Source organism: Pseudonaja textilis, chromosome 3 (assembly GCF_049901715.1).
Source record: "Pseudonaja textilis isolate UNSWEBS1 chromosome 3, rPseTex1.2, whole genome shotgun sequence".
Lineage (NCBI taxonomy): Eukaryota > Metazoa > Chordata > Lepidosauria > Squamata > Elapidae > Pseudonaja > Pseudonaja textilis.
In genome coordinates this window covers 20,484,680-20,501,441 of record NC_141992.1, presented here as the reverse complement: position 1 = coordinate 20,501,441, position 16,762 = coordinate 20,484,680, and the positions used below count along the sequence as shown (strand labels likewise).

At 37.1% G+C, this 16,762-nt stretch overlaps 1 protein-coding gene across 3 annotated transcripts in view; it reads left to right on the top strand.

Annotated features, from left to right (window-relative positions):
* BCAS4 (breast carcinoma amplified sequence 4) overlaps positions 1-15,786 on the top strand; it is a 33,074-nt gene extending 17,288 nt beyond the window's left edge. For 2 of the 3 annotated variants that reach the window (XM_026697301.2, XM_087929000.1), the window contains one exon: positions 15,624-15,786. In XM_026697301.2, coding sequence (XP_026553086.2) covers positions 15,624-15,728 — 105 coding nt within the window. In that variant the 3' untranslated portion in view covers positions 15,729-15,786. Of the gene's footprint in view, positions 1-14,563; positions 15,096-15,623 lie in introns of those variants that run through there. The other variant, XM_087929001.1, reaches the window with a different exon arrangement.
* The last annotated feature ends 976 nt before the right edge of the window (positions 15,787-16,762 follow it).

Here is a 16,762-nt window from a genome sequence, read left to right as displayed (position 1 = left end):
CAATTCAACCCTGAGCTATAATTATTCTCTTTTCTCATTGAAAATCAAGGCCTCAAGAGGGATGGAGGTACCTTCTCTGTCAATGCACAACCATCTCCATCCTAAAGTGCCTTCATTAGTGCGCCAAGCCAACTGGCAGAGCCAGGTTTTAAGACTATTCTGGAAGGTCAGAAGATTGGGGGCAGATTTCACCTCTAGTAGCAAGCTCTTCCAAAGGGTGGGGGCTACAGCAGAAAATATTATTTTCCTAGATCCTTCCAGCTGAAATTCCTTGACTGACAGAGTCCTTTGCAGGTCCCTTCTTTCAGAACAAGTGGGGCAGGCCAATCCATTGGGCCAAGATGGGTCTTCATGCGTCCTCTGGACGCATGCTATAAAGGACTTTCAAGGCGATAACTATAACCTTGAATTGGACCCTAAGACAGATTTTCAAGACTATGGCAAATGAGAAGAATTGCAAGAGTGGAAGGAAATGAAGAATTACAAAGGTTTTCTTGAAGAGGGTGAAAACCTTCCTTATTCATTTGTCTCCCTTCTCCTCCTTCCACCTCCCTTTTAGCCACCTGGGAGTTTTTGTTAGGTTTTCATTGTTAAGTGAATTATTCTGATTTATGCTTCTAGAACTAAGCCACAAATCTGGGTACATTTGTTTTGTTTTTCTTTTTTTGCAGTACAAGCCTCAGCTCAAAAAAAAAAAAGTATGAGAGAGGCCAGCCTGCAAACAAAAACTGTGGTTTCAGGTGACAACACTGTTTAATGTTAAAGGCATACAAAATGTGTATTTTGTCTGTTACAAAGGTCAAACTTTCTGGTATGTTTGAAGGAGGTTCATTGCGGAGTGTTTATGTAGGAATGCCTGTGCATTTGACAAGGACTAAAGCAGACTAATCTGTCTGTTCCCACAACACACCAAGCACAGGTTAGGTCTTTCCAAAAGCCAAAAGACCATGTTATTTTTGTCCTTCCTGGCAATTCTGCTTGAAAGGGCTTCTTGGAACAATGCCAGAGATGCTGAAGTAAGTTAGAAAACCAAACTCTTAAGAGAATTATGTGGTAACTTGGAAAAATTATATGACAACTCTGTTCCCTTCCTCTTTCTCCACCCTCAGCCTTCACATAGCCTTGTGGAAACCTTGACTGCAGTTGAAAACTTATCACTGTTATTTTGCACAAACTGTGTGCAGCCTACAAGACTCAGAATATGGGTTATAGTTGACATTTTGGCTCTATTCAGGAGTGCCTAGTTGGTAAAAATTTGTTCCTTCGTTCATTTTCCCACTAGTAACTTCTAGAGTCATCCAGGGGTGGGATTCTACCGGTTTGCACCTATTCGCTAGAACTGGTTGTTAACATTCTAAGCAGTTCAGAGAACCGGTTGTTAGAAGAAATTACTGGCCTAATCCTGTAAGGAAGGCAGGATGGAAACATTCTGGTGTTGCTTACAGAAACTGCCTCTCCGTTAACCCTTATTACATTCTTGGCAGGACTAGACTTCCTGTCTCAGTAACGTCTCTGGAGTTTATTTCCCCTCCTTTGCTGGTACTTTGCTTGTGTGGAATGACCATTCAAAGTTACAGTGGCACTGAAAAAAGTGATTTGTGACCGTTTTTCACACTTACGACTGTTGCAGCATCCCCACAGTCATGAGAGGCCAGGCGAGGAGATGTGTGCTTCGATGTGAATGATGTTGAGTTGGCCATGCCCAGCCAGTAACATGACCACCAAGTCATGCCCACCAACTAAGCCACGCCCAAAGAACCAGTTGTTAACCAATTTGAATCCCACCCCTGGAGCTATCCCATAGTCATTGTGTCAAAAAACAGTAACAGGTTTTACATCACTTTAGCAAACTTAGGGACTCAGTTATGAGTGGAGAAAATAGTCAATATATTTGTACATAATTTAAACAGAATTTTTAAACCATTACTAGCTATAGTTTTATGCAGAGCCCAATAAAACCCACCCCACTTTCTGGCTTAGGTTTATGAATGAACTGGATTACCAACTGTTGTTTGAGGTCACTTTATGAGACCTGTGTGCCAGTTCTAAAATAGAATTTCTGCAGCCCCGTAATACAGAATTTGCTGTGTTGAAGCACTTAGAGAATTGGTTTCTAGATGCACTATATTATCTTGAAACTGGTTTTAAAAAAGTTTTTTTGGGGGAAAAAGAACTCTAAAACTTTGTAGACCTTATAAATGATTTATTTCCCTATTTAGAGGAACCACAACTTTACCATACCATCTGTTTATCAAATGCAAAAAATGGATAAAATACATGTGCCATTTATAAAACAAGGATGTCAGATCCATGTAGCTGTCATTTCTTCAGTGGAAGAAGAAAAGTGGGGGGGGGACTGATAAAGAAATCCTTTCTTGATGTAACCTGAATATATTTAATTTTATATCGAATTTATATAACCTACACATGATACAATGGAGGGAGAAAACCCAGATGGCCAGAACCTATCACCTCTGAGAGGCACAGCCAGGAGATGGGAAGATCATAAAAATTCCACAGTGAGATGTGTCCTGGGAATATCTGGAAAAGTTCGTTCTAAAAAGGGGATGGGGGAAAATTAGGTATGCCCTGGGAAACTGTGAAAAAGATCGTTTCTACAGAAGGGGTGGGGTGGGGGAATTAACATACTGGCTTTTGTTTCACTAAATACACTTCGAGATAAGGGGAAGGGTTCTAAACTCCCTTATCTATCCCTGTATGCCTGAGGGACCTCAGACGCTACTTTGAACTCCTACATGAATTGTCTCATCTCAATAAAGGATTATTTTTGATACGTTTGGTTTTCAGAAGTTCATTCTTGTTAATTGAATGAGAAAAAGTTCTGTAGCCTGACACAGAATCTTAATGGAGGAAAAGGGAAACAATTTTTTTTAGTCTCTTCCTGAAGCAGAGCAAAGAAGAAAGTTACCTGCACTTCAGGGGCACAAGAATTCCACAAGACAAATGCCATCCTCCTATCTTGGATGTTTTTCCAAAGGATCATGTGCAATTAAATCCTCTGAAGATAATTGGAGTTCTCAGTTTGCTATATGAGGAAAACTTTCAGGTAAACTGAACCAAATGTATTTAAGGGTGTAAACATCAAAACAAGCACTTTGAACAAAACATTTAATTTTATGGACAAGCAACAGAAAAAACAATAAAGGCTATCCACATATTTTAAATCTGGAGACTGACACCGTGGCCAACTGATTGGAAGCAGTCAACCTACATTCCAACACCAAAGAAAGGAGACTTAACAGGGTGTACAAATTATCATACAATATTTTTAGCAAAATAATACTAAAGATCATCCAATGTAGATTAGAGCTGTACCTGGAAAAAGAGATGGCAGGTTTCCAAACCGGCTTTAGAAAAGGCTGATGAACACTAGACATAGCTGATGTCCACTGGATAATTGAGAAAGCCAAAGAATGCCAGAAGAAAGTCGCTGTGTGTTCCATTAATTATAGAAATGCCGTCAATTTGTGTTGATCACATCAAGCCATAGAATGTAGAATCCCAGTACATCTCATTGTTCTGATGAGAAAGTTATGTACAAATCAGGAATTTACAGCACAGACATAACATGGCAAAACAAACTGGCGCCAAGTGGGCAAAGGAGTGTAAGAAGGCTGCATCCTCTCATTTATTCAGTCGATATACTGAATACCTATTAAAAGTAGCTAGATTGGAATTGAATGAGCAGGGTTTTAAAACTGCAGAAAGAAACATCAATAACTTGCATAATGCTGATGACACTGTTCTGATAGCTGAAAATGCAAAGGATCTGCAAGCCCTGGTAACACAAGTTAAGGAGGAAGTGAAGAAAATCATTATCAAGAACCTAAATGACATCAGCGGATGAAGATAAAGAAGTGGTAGATAGTTTCTGCCTACTTGGATCAACTATCAATAATAAAGGAACAAAAGTGGAGAAATATGCTACAAATCAGTACTCTGTAGAGGAGCCATGAAAAGCTTGGAAAAGATATTCAGATGCAATGATGCCTCTATACCTACAAAGATCAGAATCAGGCAACCCGGGTATTCCCTGTGGTGCTCTATGAAAGCAAGTTGGACTTTGGAGAAGCAGAATAGAAGGAGCATTGATGGTTTTGAACTTTGCTGTTGGAGAAGTATCCTGAGAATATCATGGGCAACCAAGAAATAAATTGATGGATCATCAAACAAATCAACCTGTAGTTCTCACTAAAAGCACAAGTGACCAAACCCAAGTTATCCTACATCATTATGCAAAGACCCAGCTTTCTGGGAAAGGGTCTAAAGTGGAACAAAAGCGAAGAGGACAATGGCCAGCAACAATATGGGTGGACTCAATTAGAGTGATGGTGAGTGCACTTTGGGGAGTTCTGAAAGACCAGGTATGGGACAGGTTGTAATTGAGAAATTCTATCTATGTGAACCCTAAGGATTGAAAATGACTTCATAGTACATAATCAGTAAGCCTGCAGTGGGCATATTCCTTTGGATTCCCTTTGAATCTGATGAATGTACAAGTTGTGTTCTCGCCTTCCTGCAACCCAAGGAGAGCTGAGGAAAGGTAGAAGTTTTTATGGAAAAGAGATTAGGAGTTCTGTTTACTAAAAGAATAATCAGGTTAATTCTTACATTTTGTTTTTTTTACAAGTTTTACTACCCATCAGATTATGCATTTTCTTAATTTACTCATGCAGGTATTTCATGCTAAATAATTTAATTCTGCAACCACTTTCAAAAGTGCACAGTATGATGCACTGTGGAGGGAAATGCATTTTACTGTTTAAGGCCAAACCAAAATAGAAGGATGGAAACCTGAAATTGGGCATCTCCTGTTCTTCTGTGTTTTATGAAAAGTAGTTGTTGAGAAGAAATCAATCCTCTTATACTATATTACTGAAAATTATTTCCATGATGTTGGCAGTTGTCTACATTGATAATTATATGTATGCCCTGAACTGAATATGCAGGGTTATTCTGCCTTTGAATGTGGAAAATCCATTTATATTTAACAATATAATCAACATCATTGTTGAAGGGAAGAAGGTGGAGGAATTTGGGGTGGATTGAATTATTTAAAGAGAAGGCAGGGGAAGTTGTGACAAGGTAGGTGGGACCCCCCACTTTTTGCATCTGTCAGCTATCCCATGGTTATAAACATCTGGAATCATACAATAGTAAAGTGTGTGTGTGTGTGTGTGTGTGTGTGTGTGTGTGTGTGTGAGTGATTGCCCTGAAATTGGAGGAACAAAATCCAGAATCTTTTGTGAACAAAACACAATATTTCTTTATTCAATTTATTACTTACTCAGTTCCAAGAGACATGCTGTACTATTGTACAACCAACAATATTTTTTTCAAAATATGTCTACCTCCAAATTCAGGACTTTAAAAAATACAATGCCTTTACATCTATAATCTAATTTGGATCTTAAAATGTGTTTAAACCTTTTGGAATGCTAAATCAGGTTTGAAAGAATGTATATGGATATATTCATCCCTTCCCTAGATCCCTGTCTCATTAAGATATTGAGCATTTCTACAAAGTATCAGAAAGGTATATATTCAAAAAGTGATGTTAATTCGGAGTGATAATGTTCAGCTTGGTTGCAAAACTGTTATTAGTCTGCTGTTGCCCCCAGGGACAGCTCCATTCTGAAAATCACATCACTGCTGATGTGCTCTGGAATGAAATGACGTTTTGACTGGCAATTTGTAGCTGTGATCCAAAAAGTGGTCCAGTTAGAGAACTGCTAATATGTCTTGGGATGAAATTAATTAAAGGAGAGGGGAGTCCAAAGTACTTATTCAAGAAGAGAGACTTGTGGCATTTTTGCAGGATTCAACTGCTCTGCCCTGACTATAATCATCCTGCTGTGCACAGGTAATACTGACGCTGCAGGATGTATGAGATGAAATTAGTTTGTTCTGAGATGCAGCTCAGAAGATGCCTGTTGAATCTTGGTTTATATGGCATGAAGTTGAACATGAGATGATAATATGCTGAATCAGACCATTGCTTTGCACCTTGTTCAATTTTACATTTACATTCCTTAGAAGTAACTCCCCAAAGTTTTTAAATGAATGATTGCCCTGAAATTAGAGGAACAGAACCCAGAATCTTTTACAAACAAAATGCAATATTTCTTTATTTATCAGCTGCCCAGTTCCAATGACACTCTGTACAACCAACAATAGTTTTTTTTTTTCAAAATATGTCTACTTGCAAATTCAGGACTTTAAAAAATACAATGCCTTTACATTTATTATCCAATTTGGATCTTAAAATGTGTTTAAACCTGTTGGAATACTAAATCAAGTTTGAAAGAATGTATATGGATATATTAGGCTTACTATGTTGTGGATTACACACGTATTTTAGTTTATATAAATGCCTGCCTGAACTGTTTGTTTACACTTTTTTAAGAAGTTGGTTGAACTGCCTTTAAAATTAATGCAATATTAACTTTACAAAAAAAAAAGAGCTGATATCTGTCAGAAAGATACTTCCCTGCTTCATTAATGAAATCTGATTTAAATTTTTCAAGACAGAGATGGAAAAGAAATAGGCACCAGAAAGATAAAATGGCTATGAGAACTCTGTAAATATCAAGAGGCTAAGTTAATAAATGTAGTTGGGCCGATTAACCAAACACACTTCTGATGTTCACATAACACATGATTTTATGGTTTAAGTTATGGCTTGGTTCACATAACATGCTGATCAAATCCATTATAGCCTAGGAAGTTGCCCATCCATATCATTACTATTGTTTTATATTGTGAAAGTCCAGACGGTATTAACACACATTTGTCAGAACTTGTTTGATAATTCAAGGAGAGTGCACTGCTTTTTATTTGCACTGTATTTTCTAGAGAGCCATCTTTCTGCCTAGAGATCTATAAAGTGATAGAATCACCCAATTAATTTTGTTTACTTATTAATTTTAGAAACTGCCCATTTTATCCACAGAGCGACTTTTAATGATAAAAGGAAAACCTCCCCCACTGTCTGTTCAGATTTAGAAGCCACATTTTTAAAAGAGAAATGGAAAGAATATGCCTAGTTGGATTGGAGAAGCAATTTGATCCTTTCCATAGTAGTAGTTTAGTTACCTTAATCTAAAAATGAAAAACAAGCTGCTATTTAACTTCAGCTGCTAAATAATTTCAAAGAGTAATTAAGTTTGAGAATGGCATTTTATAATACAGGTAATCCTTGACTTATAAACATTTGCTTAGTGATTGTTTAAAATTACAACAACACTGAAAAAGGGACTTATTTTTCATAGTTGCGATCAACATCCTCATGGTCATGTGATCAAAATTGAAATGCTTGGCAACTGGCATGTATTTAATTTTTAGAAACTGCCCATTTTATCCACAGAGCGACTTTTAATGATAAAAGGAAAACCTCCCCCACTGTCTGTTCAGATTTAGAAGCCACATTTTTAAAACAGAAATGGAAAGAATATGCTTAGTTGGATTGGAGAGGCAGTTGACAGTTTCAGTGTCTCGGGGGCATGTGATCATCTTTTGTAACCTGACAAACAAAGTCAATGCGGAAGCCAGATTCACTTAACAACCATGTCACTAATTTAACAACTGCAGTGATTCACTTAACAGCCATGGCAAGAAGGGTCATAAAATGGGGCAAAACTCAATGAACAACTGTCTTGCTTAGCAATGGAAACATTGTGGTTGTAAATCAAGGATTATTTGTAGTCCAAGAGAGTCTGGGGTCATGGGGGGGATGATGTAGGGGTCGGGGTAAAGATCGGGTATGGGTGTAGGATAAGCTTCTGCTGGGGAAGATTTCATGTTTTAAAGCAGCTCCCAGTTTTGCTTGTGAGGTAATGGTGGTTGTAGCAAAGACGCTCTTCTCCATCATAGCCTGAAGGAGTCCAAACGTTGAACTGATCTCTAAACTCCTTGTTCTCCCCTTAGCACTCTGCCCTTCCCCCATCTTCCTCCACAGAGCTTCTCCTCAAGGCAAATTTCCGGCTGAGGGAGGATCAGATATGCCCAGTCACTTTCCCTCCTCCTTCTCTCTGTCCAAGGCATTTCCCAGAGTTGTGTAACAAGGCACTTCCCTCCCTCCATTTGGGTTCAATTTTCCAGTGATGGTGCTCGTTGCTTTGTTCAGCTTTGCATTAAAAACGCACGGTATCTCCCCATTAACTAAAACTCTGTGTGTGTGTGTGTGTGTCTTACAATCCCAATTTATTTCCTGAGGTGAAAATGTAACATGAGCAGATGGCAAGTCTTAGCAGTCAAAATATAGCCAGAGCCTCTTGATTCTGATTTTAAGGATGATGTAAATTTCTGTCATGAAATTAGTTAGTTAATACTGCTTAGGAGTTAATGGATTTGTTGCACTTCAAATGCTTGTTACAAGTAGAGATTCAGCCATTCGTGACCCCTTGAGGAATAATGAAGAAGAATGGAGGTTCAGGACCAACTGGATATTCTAGTCATGTTAGTGTTGTCAAATTGGGGAAAATATAAAAGGATGTACAAAACAGATTCCTTTTGATTCCACTGGTACTGCTATTTTTCTGTAGAGTGTTTGTAGCGAGAAGCATTTATTAGTAATGATAGTATCTTATTATCTCAGTGAAAGCCAAATTTTTAACTATGAGTATAAAAACAATTTTTTAAATAATAAATCAGTGAGCTGGTCCAATCTATTATGCAATATTTATCTAATTATTATACTTATAATTTTTATTCAATGCCAAGTTTTTTTATAATTTGCAGATTATTATGATTGTGTTTGTAACTTGCTTTTGGGCCTAAATAAAATTGATAGTGTTTTCTTGTACATTTGCATTGCACATTTAGGGTAATTATTCTTAAAAATAAGAATTTGATTTCACAAAAAAACTTCACTGCCCCTAAAGAGAGCAGCATAAATTAATACAGGACTGAATCAGGGTTGCATTTTGCACTTGTAATTGATATTCATGCCCATAATTTACACACTAAAACTAATGTACTTTTCTTTCCCCTAAACCTGGTAATGATTTGCAAACCTAATGCTTTTGGGAAAGGTAATACAGTAAGATGATTGTATTTTGTGTCTGTGGGGAGGGGGGAGATTTGGCTTTCACAAAAAATTCCATATATTCTTGGCATATCAAATTAGTACAAACAAAAACTGTAGAGATTTGCTGTACAACATTTACAATGCCCTAAGCTGTTGTGAGATTTGTAGATATTTGGAATAAATTCTTAGCAGATGTAATTTGAATATTATTATCATAATTATCTTCCTGATGTTTTCTTCTTAGTATTTTTTCCTCCATATACATTAAGGCAGACTGTATTACAGTATGTTGTGAGCAAATTCTTGCAAAAATAATCTGTTGAGGATTTGCTGGCCTTCCAAGAGCATGCCTTGTGATCCTTACTTAGCATTTTCTCTTACTTATTCTAGTAGTCTAATTGATGTTTTCATGATCAGCATTTTATATACTTTTCTTAAATCATCTTGTTTGCTAAGTTAGATCGATTTGCCCTGTATGCACATAAACAATTTTATAGGGTAATAAAATGCCAATTGAATTTAAAATTTAGTTGCGTATAATGATGTGGTATACTCTGTAAACTAGCTGGTGTTCTGATGTCCTGGCAGACACTGCATCCTATATTAGAGGAGGTAACTTTAAGGGTAAAGACTTTCATTCAAAGCAAGAATTAAAATTGTTTTGAGAAACTGCTATCACACTTGCAAGCCAAACTATTATGTGATCTTTTTAAAGTATTTTTATATAAATTGCAAGAACGTCAGAATCACTGAAGATAGCTTTTAAAAGATGTATGAGTAAAAAGGGATTGGATAGACTCAGTAAGATTCAGTGTTCCCCATGGCATGTCTCCAAATATTACTTTTAGGAGAACAGTGGTATGAGAAAGTTAAGTTTCTTGATTCAGATTGTGGCCATCTCAGGGCAGTGTTTCTCAATCTTGGCATAAGAAGACAGATGGACTTCAGTGTTAGAATTTCTCAGCTAGCATACTGTAGAAGACTACAATAACAAGAGATTACATGGCATAATAAATTTCATTCCAAATTGTTCAGCCAACCCCCGTGATAAACATAGTGGATTGATCTGAAAGGCTGAGAGATGTGTTTATTAGAAAGAATAGCTACTATTTATTTTTCATAATCTAGTTAGCCAGCATAATAGGAATCAGCTACTGACCAAGACATGAACTCAAAGTTGTGTGTTTGGATTTAAGGCTATATTTGTCAATCTTAGCAACTTGAAGTCCATGTATCTTCAGTCCACCATGGTTGAGAAATACTGGTTTAGGGAAACCTTGAAGTCTCAAAGGGAAACAGAGACAATCAGTTGCTAGCCTACATAAATGCCATTGCCCTCTGCTGCCTAAGAAGTGAAGCCATTTAAAAAATGATCATGGCATAAGTGATGGATTCCATGCAATTGGAGGGGTTAATAGCTATTTTCGGAAGTAGATTATGTTCCTGGGAGATGATGATCTTGGCAACAAAAGCAGTTTAATGCAAAGTGATTCCATTTCCAGTTTGTGTTGCCACTAAATATGAATATGAATTATTTTTGGATATGTGTGTTGGAGTAACAGAGCTTTCCTGGTCTGCCTGGAAAAGGGTAGCTAGGATTATTATTATTTGGGGGGCAATTGCTGTGGCCAGCAATTGCTATTGCAGTTCTTCAGGTAGTTTACTTAGCAGACAGAATTCAGTCTGCAGAAGTCTCCATGATTTCTGTCGCTTCCGTTCTGAGTGCCCTTCCCCCTCGCAGTGCCAATTCCACAGAGAGAGAGAATGAGTCTCTTCCTGTAGCTGTACACCAACTATTTTTATTTGCTTCTAACCAGCAATGTTGTCCCGGGGTTGAAATGGGGTTGGGGATCTTATCACTTCCTCCAAAAAGTTAGATGGCTGGTTTTATCTGTTGAAGGAAACTGCAGTTCAGGAAAACTCATGCTTTGTAATAAAAATTTGCTAATTAGAAAAGGTATTGCCAGACTCCTAATTTTTGGTTATCAAGGTGGAAGAATCACTTATTGCTTCAGAAGCTTGAACCAGATTTGGATATCTCGGATATCTTTTAAACTTTTTTATTAAAGCAGCCACATTGTGTTTTTTTAAAAAATATTGATTCAGTTTTCAGCCAACAACCTCACATCTTTCTTGGTGTTCAAGCTGCATATTCTATGCAGAAGCAAGAGCCAACTTTTCCTTGTACAAAATCCAGAGTGATCGTAGAGATAGTAAGGTTGTCAGGTTAATCACAAATGTAGATTTTAAAAAATGAGGAGAGTTTATCATCATGTAGGTTTACAACACCGACCTAGTTCTATGTTTTGTAATGTAATTAAAGAATCAGAGAATATAATAGTATCTGTTTAGCCCAGGTGATTTCTTGAAATGTCAGTTTCTCCTTTCTTTTCCAGATTAAAATTTAGCTTTAGGTAGAAGAAAAGAGATTCTGTTCCTCTTGGCAGTGTATGGCTCCTAGAAAACCCTAGAATCTTGAAGAAGTTGGAATCAAATTGTAATTTTAATTGGATAGAGGGGAAAATTAATAAATGCATGATAAGAGACTATTCTTACTAGCTGTTCATATCTAAATTGCCATTCATATAAAATGAAATCATACTTTGTTTTTGTCCTAGTCACATTAACTGTTTTTGGGAGAATGCCTCCTGGCATATTACTAAGAAACCATCTGCAGCCCAGCATGGAACAAAATGCACATCCATGCCAAAAGTGATATGCAATAAAAATTTGAAGGATGCTTCTTAATGGATATAATAACTGGGATTGTATGATCCAACCACTATTAGGGTTCTCCGTGGCTCCATATTTCTTTGCATGGCATTTTTTTCTGTCAGTGTGTGATGGAGGTTCCTATTGCCTGCTGCTCTCAAAAAATATTTGCAGCAATCATCAGGGAAATCCTCAATCCTTAGCAAATGTTAAACGTGCTTTCTGTGTTAGACAATCTGGTTATCAGATCCTTTTGCATTTTTTTGGTACCTGTGAGATGTTTTATGAATGCATATTTAATATTAAAAATATGGAACGATTCTCTTGCTAAAGTTTTATTTGTATGCCTTTTGTGTTAAATATTGCCAAGAGAGGGAGTAAACATGGAATTTAGGAGGGGAGTTTTCACTTCCCATCTTTAACTGGTGTCCTAGACTTGGATGCTTAGAAAGCCACCTGTCATCTACTATCCCCAGCAGATATAAAACCATGTATCTGCTATAGTTACTGTTCGTTGTATCTGCTATCTGTAAAATGTTCTTGGGCCTAGCATGATCAGTGTACATTTGTGCACACTGCTCACTGCCTTGTTTCATATTGTGCTATTTGATTTTAAATAATAGTGCATTCGGCTGTTCAGATATTTTGAGTATTAAGGCTAATGTTATTGTAGTTGATTACAGGAGGTTGCTTGTAAGTAGGCCAGGATTGTCCACATTAGTTAACAGCACCCTTGTTACTTATCTGGAAATCTTGTGCTAAGTTAACTTCTATTTAAGTTGCTTTTGGTCAGGAATATGGGTATACAAATGTGGATGTACTAATTTAGTGCCAAGGATGAGCAAAACCATGCAAACGTTTATTTCTCTTTTCCTAGCCAGTATTGCTTGCCTCTTAAGAAAGGAGAAAGGGTCAGGTTTGTTCAGAAGCTAAAGGCTTAATCCTTAAGGCTGCCTATTGATTCTTGCAGTATTCTAGTGGAAGGTCTGGTCTCATAAGGGAGAAGTGAAGCATGTGAAAGTAGAGGGTGCTTTCTTTCTTCTTTTTTGGGGTGGGGGAGAAACAGTGTTCCTATCTTGGTGTGTTTTTTTAGTATTTTAACCTTGGCAATCATTTATTCTTTTGTCAATGAAGAAAGGGGAGAGCTAGCTGCTATCTCAGAAGTGGAAGAGTTGACCTTCTTCTCTAAAAAGAATTGTAGAAGTCCTGGGTGGTTTCCAGCCACTTCGTTTTGGTGCATAGCTACTTGAGCTGCACGCAGCAACACAACAGGATATTCCTTTACTCAAACCAGGAGGCAGATGGCCCCTCCTCCACACAACATTTCGGGCATGCACATTCTTCACCATACTTAGTAGGCCTCAGAATGGCTGTTTGGCTTTTTCCACACCATCAGCCTGGTGCCAGATGGAAGTATGAGAGCCTACCATCCACCCTGTAGCTGCGAAAAAGCAAGGAGTAAGGAATGCTTCAGGAGTATTTTCATAAAACACCGCTTGTCAGTTGTCACCCATGAGAATTTGTTTCTGCTGGTTGCCATTTTATGGTTGCTGAGGAGATGCAGGTTGAAAATTTGAGAGGTGGAATACTCCTGCATACCTCCTTACCAACAGCTTAAACATTATCAGTCCTTAGGGAAGTATCATGCAGTGATATTCCTAGGCTAGGCTGGAGAGATGAAGGAAGATACCCTGCAGTGCTGCTTCTATTGCAAAAGAAGTAACTGCTTAAGCATTGGGATTTTGCAACTATTTGGTTAAGTACTCAATGCTTTCTACTTTCTTTCCATTTCCCCCACCCCTACCCCCACAAGGAAGAACCTTATGTACTCCATTATTTACCTAGGACAAGACAGGAAAGCCCCTTGAAGCAGTATTTCTCAACCATGTCAATTTTTAAAGATATTTGGACTTCAACTCTAGCTGGCTGGGGAATTCTGGGAATCGAAGTTCACACATCCTAAAACTTGCCAAGGTTGAGAAACTGCCTTAAGAGGCATAGATTTCTTATTTTCAGAGACAGTGCTTTCAGTACATGTTGACAGCAGTAAGTTGCTGCTTTCTTTCCCTACTTATGACCTCCAGAAACTTCTATTTCCATATTCAATATGACTAAGTAGGCTCATTCTTCAGTAAACCTTCCATAATAAAATGCAAGTTATGGTTATCCATAAAGCCTCTCTGTGAGTTAACAGAAATTCTGAAACCCTTTTCCAGTATTGAGGCGGACTAAAACATTGATCTATTTTATTCATCAGAGTCCATGCTAATCTAGTTGAGTGGTATGGAGATGCTTTGGTTGTACGCTCCAACTTCCAAGTGAGAGCAGCAGGCATCTGCATGAGCTACAATACAGAACCATCAACCTGTTTAATGTTAAGTTCTATTTCTTTAATAACCCAGAGGCACTTTAGAGGGAGAGAATAACAAAATACCAAGGTTTGCCTATTTCCGATACCTCACAAAAATACAAGACAGCCTGCTTTCTCAAGTGACTTGTTCTTGCAGAGTAAATCAGCAAAATGTAGATGCTTTAAGGGCACTGAAGCAAAGCATTAATTAAGAATGTGTTGGGTATCACATTTTGATGAGTGGTATTCCTATCTTTGTACATAAATACGCATATTCCATTTGTCATTCATATCTTGTTACATGTTATAGGAGCCACAGTTAAGGATTTCCCCTTTAACATCTGGATGGGATATCTTGGTCTGTCAGTATAACTTCATTGTATCAAATTAAAGATAGGGATTTTTTTAAAAAAAAATGCATTAAATGCAATTTCTCAATATTTTATTCAAAGTGTAACTGGAATCATGAAACCTGTGCATTGAACCTAAAGCAGAATATAGACAGTTCTCAATTTATAACCACAACTGAGCCCAACGTTTCTGATGCTAAGGAGACGTTAAATGAAATTTTCCCCATTTTACGACCTTTGACAGTTGTTAAACGAATCAATGCAATATAGTAACATGGTTAACTGAATCTGACTTTCCCATTGACTTTGCCTGTCAGAAGATCGCAAAAAGGGTGAAAAAATCATGTCACTTTTTTTGAGTGGCATTGCAACTTCAGTCACTAAACAAACTGTTATAAATTGAGGACTACCTATACAGTCAAGAAAAAGATTTACGCTGGCAGTTACGTCTTCCAAAAGGTCTACATGCTGAGAGCTTAGAAATGGATGGCTACCTGAAAAAAGTAATAAATGATGGCAGCGATTATGCTTTAGGAAGATATTTTTGATGATAGAATTTATATAATCCCTCTAGGCCAAACTCATATACATAACAGAAATCAAACATTTACTGCATAAAGTACTGCTTTTAACACTACATCTGTATTATACTCTGTATAACCATTCCATTTATTCCACAATGAATTTGCTTGAGTAAATCTGATTCAACATATCCGGAAATTAGTGACATAAGTCACAAATGAACACAAAGCAAGTGAACCTTACAACAGAATTAAATTTCTGGTTCAACTCATCCAATTTCTGGGATCTAAGACAGTGGTGAGGAAAAAACATGAGGGGATGAATTTTTCACACGGGCATCTGGCACATCATCTCTATTGATTAAGGAGCTCCTTTTATTTCTGTATTGTGCATCAAAAGCTTTGTTTTACACAATTCTCAAGAGCTAATTTTGCTCCTTTTTTGGCATTCAGAACCCCTGTAGTACAATCCGCAGCAGAGAAAAGGATTTTAAAATTAACTTGTTAGAAATAATGAAGAAATCTTTGCCACATAAACCAATCTCGTGTGTGTACACAGAGAGACATAAGTTGTTAAAAGCTATTTCATTAAATATTTTAATTCTGTGGTGTCCAACTTAACTTTTTTGTTTTTGTTTCAGACATGTACTCCAGATGCACAGCAGAGTTATAATCTGCCTGAACTTTATAGAACGGAAGATTATTTTCCTATCAAATATATTGGTAGCAAATATCAGAACCATTAATTCTGTATTTATGCTTATTGCCTTATAGTCAAATAAACCATTTGGGTATTCTCCTTCCCACCTTATTTTACATTTTGTATTAGGGCAAAATTCATCATGGGAAAGAAAACTGCTATTTTCAATGTGTTCTAGTCTTGATTATGGGGCAATGAATTTTTTTTATTTCTTGTGTTTGATACTTGAGGTATGTTTACATAAATAAAAGAAATATCAGGAAACAAGGTTTAAAATGGAAGGAAAAAAGATTTGTGAAGACATGCTGGAAACTACTTTTTCTGAAGTGTATTTGGTGCAAGCAGGAGACTCTCTGCACCATTAATATAGTGTACAGTATGCAAACCAGTTTGGTGTACTAATTAAGGGCAATATATTGTCTAGAAACCAGGAATTCTAATCATGTTGCATGCATAAAATCAGACAAGGTAAAGTTTGGTCTTTCAGACCTAGGAAGAAGGCAGTGACAAACTATTTCTGAAAAATGTTGTTCAAGGATTTGTCCAGGGAGTCAATCAACACTAACCTGAAGACAAAACAAAATACAATGAAAACTAAGAGTCAGGTTCTATTTACACTTCTTACGATATCTGCAACTAGAATATATGCAATTGTTATGAACTATTAACTCCAAAATGACTTGATTTTTTTTATCATACTCCCAAACACACAACTGTTGTGTTTAAAAATATAAAATGTTTCACTATTTGAAACTGGATAAACAGGAATTCTAAGGTCATTGCATCCTATTTAAATCTGCAAAAATTATCAGCAATCTGGTGCTCATGCAAATCAATGAATATATTTGATGGAAATAAAATGACTTGGGAATATTTGTACATAAAGAGAGGAACCATAAATGAAAAGGCATTTATGCCTGCTAAAGCTAAGATAGGCAAGCAGTCTAATTAATAGCACGTAACTATTCAGAAGAGGAAGAAATCCTTCAGATCGGAATAGAGCGGATAGAAAATGAACACGTCTTAAAGATTACCTGGACTTGAACTCAACTCCTGGTGACTACCAGGTGGTCTCATTTC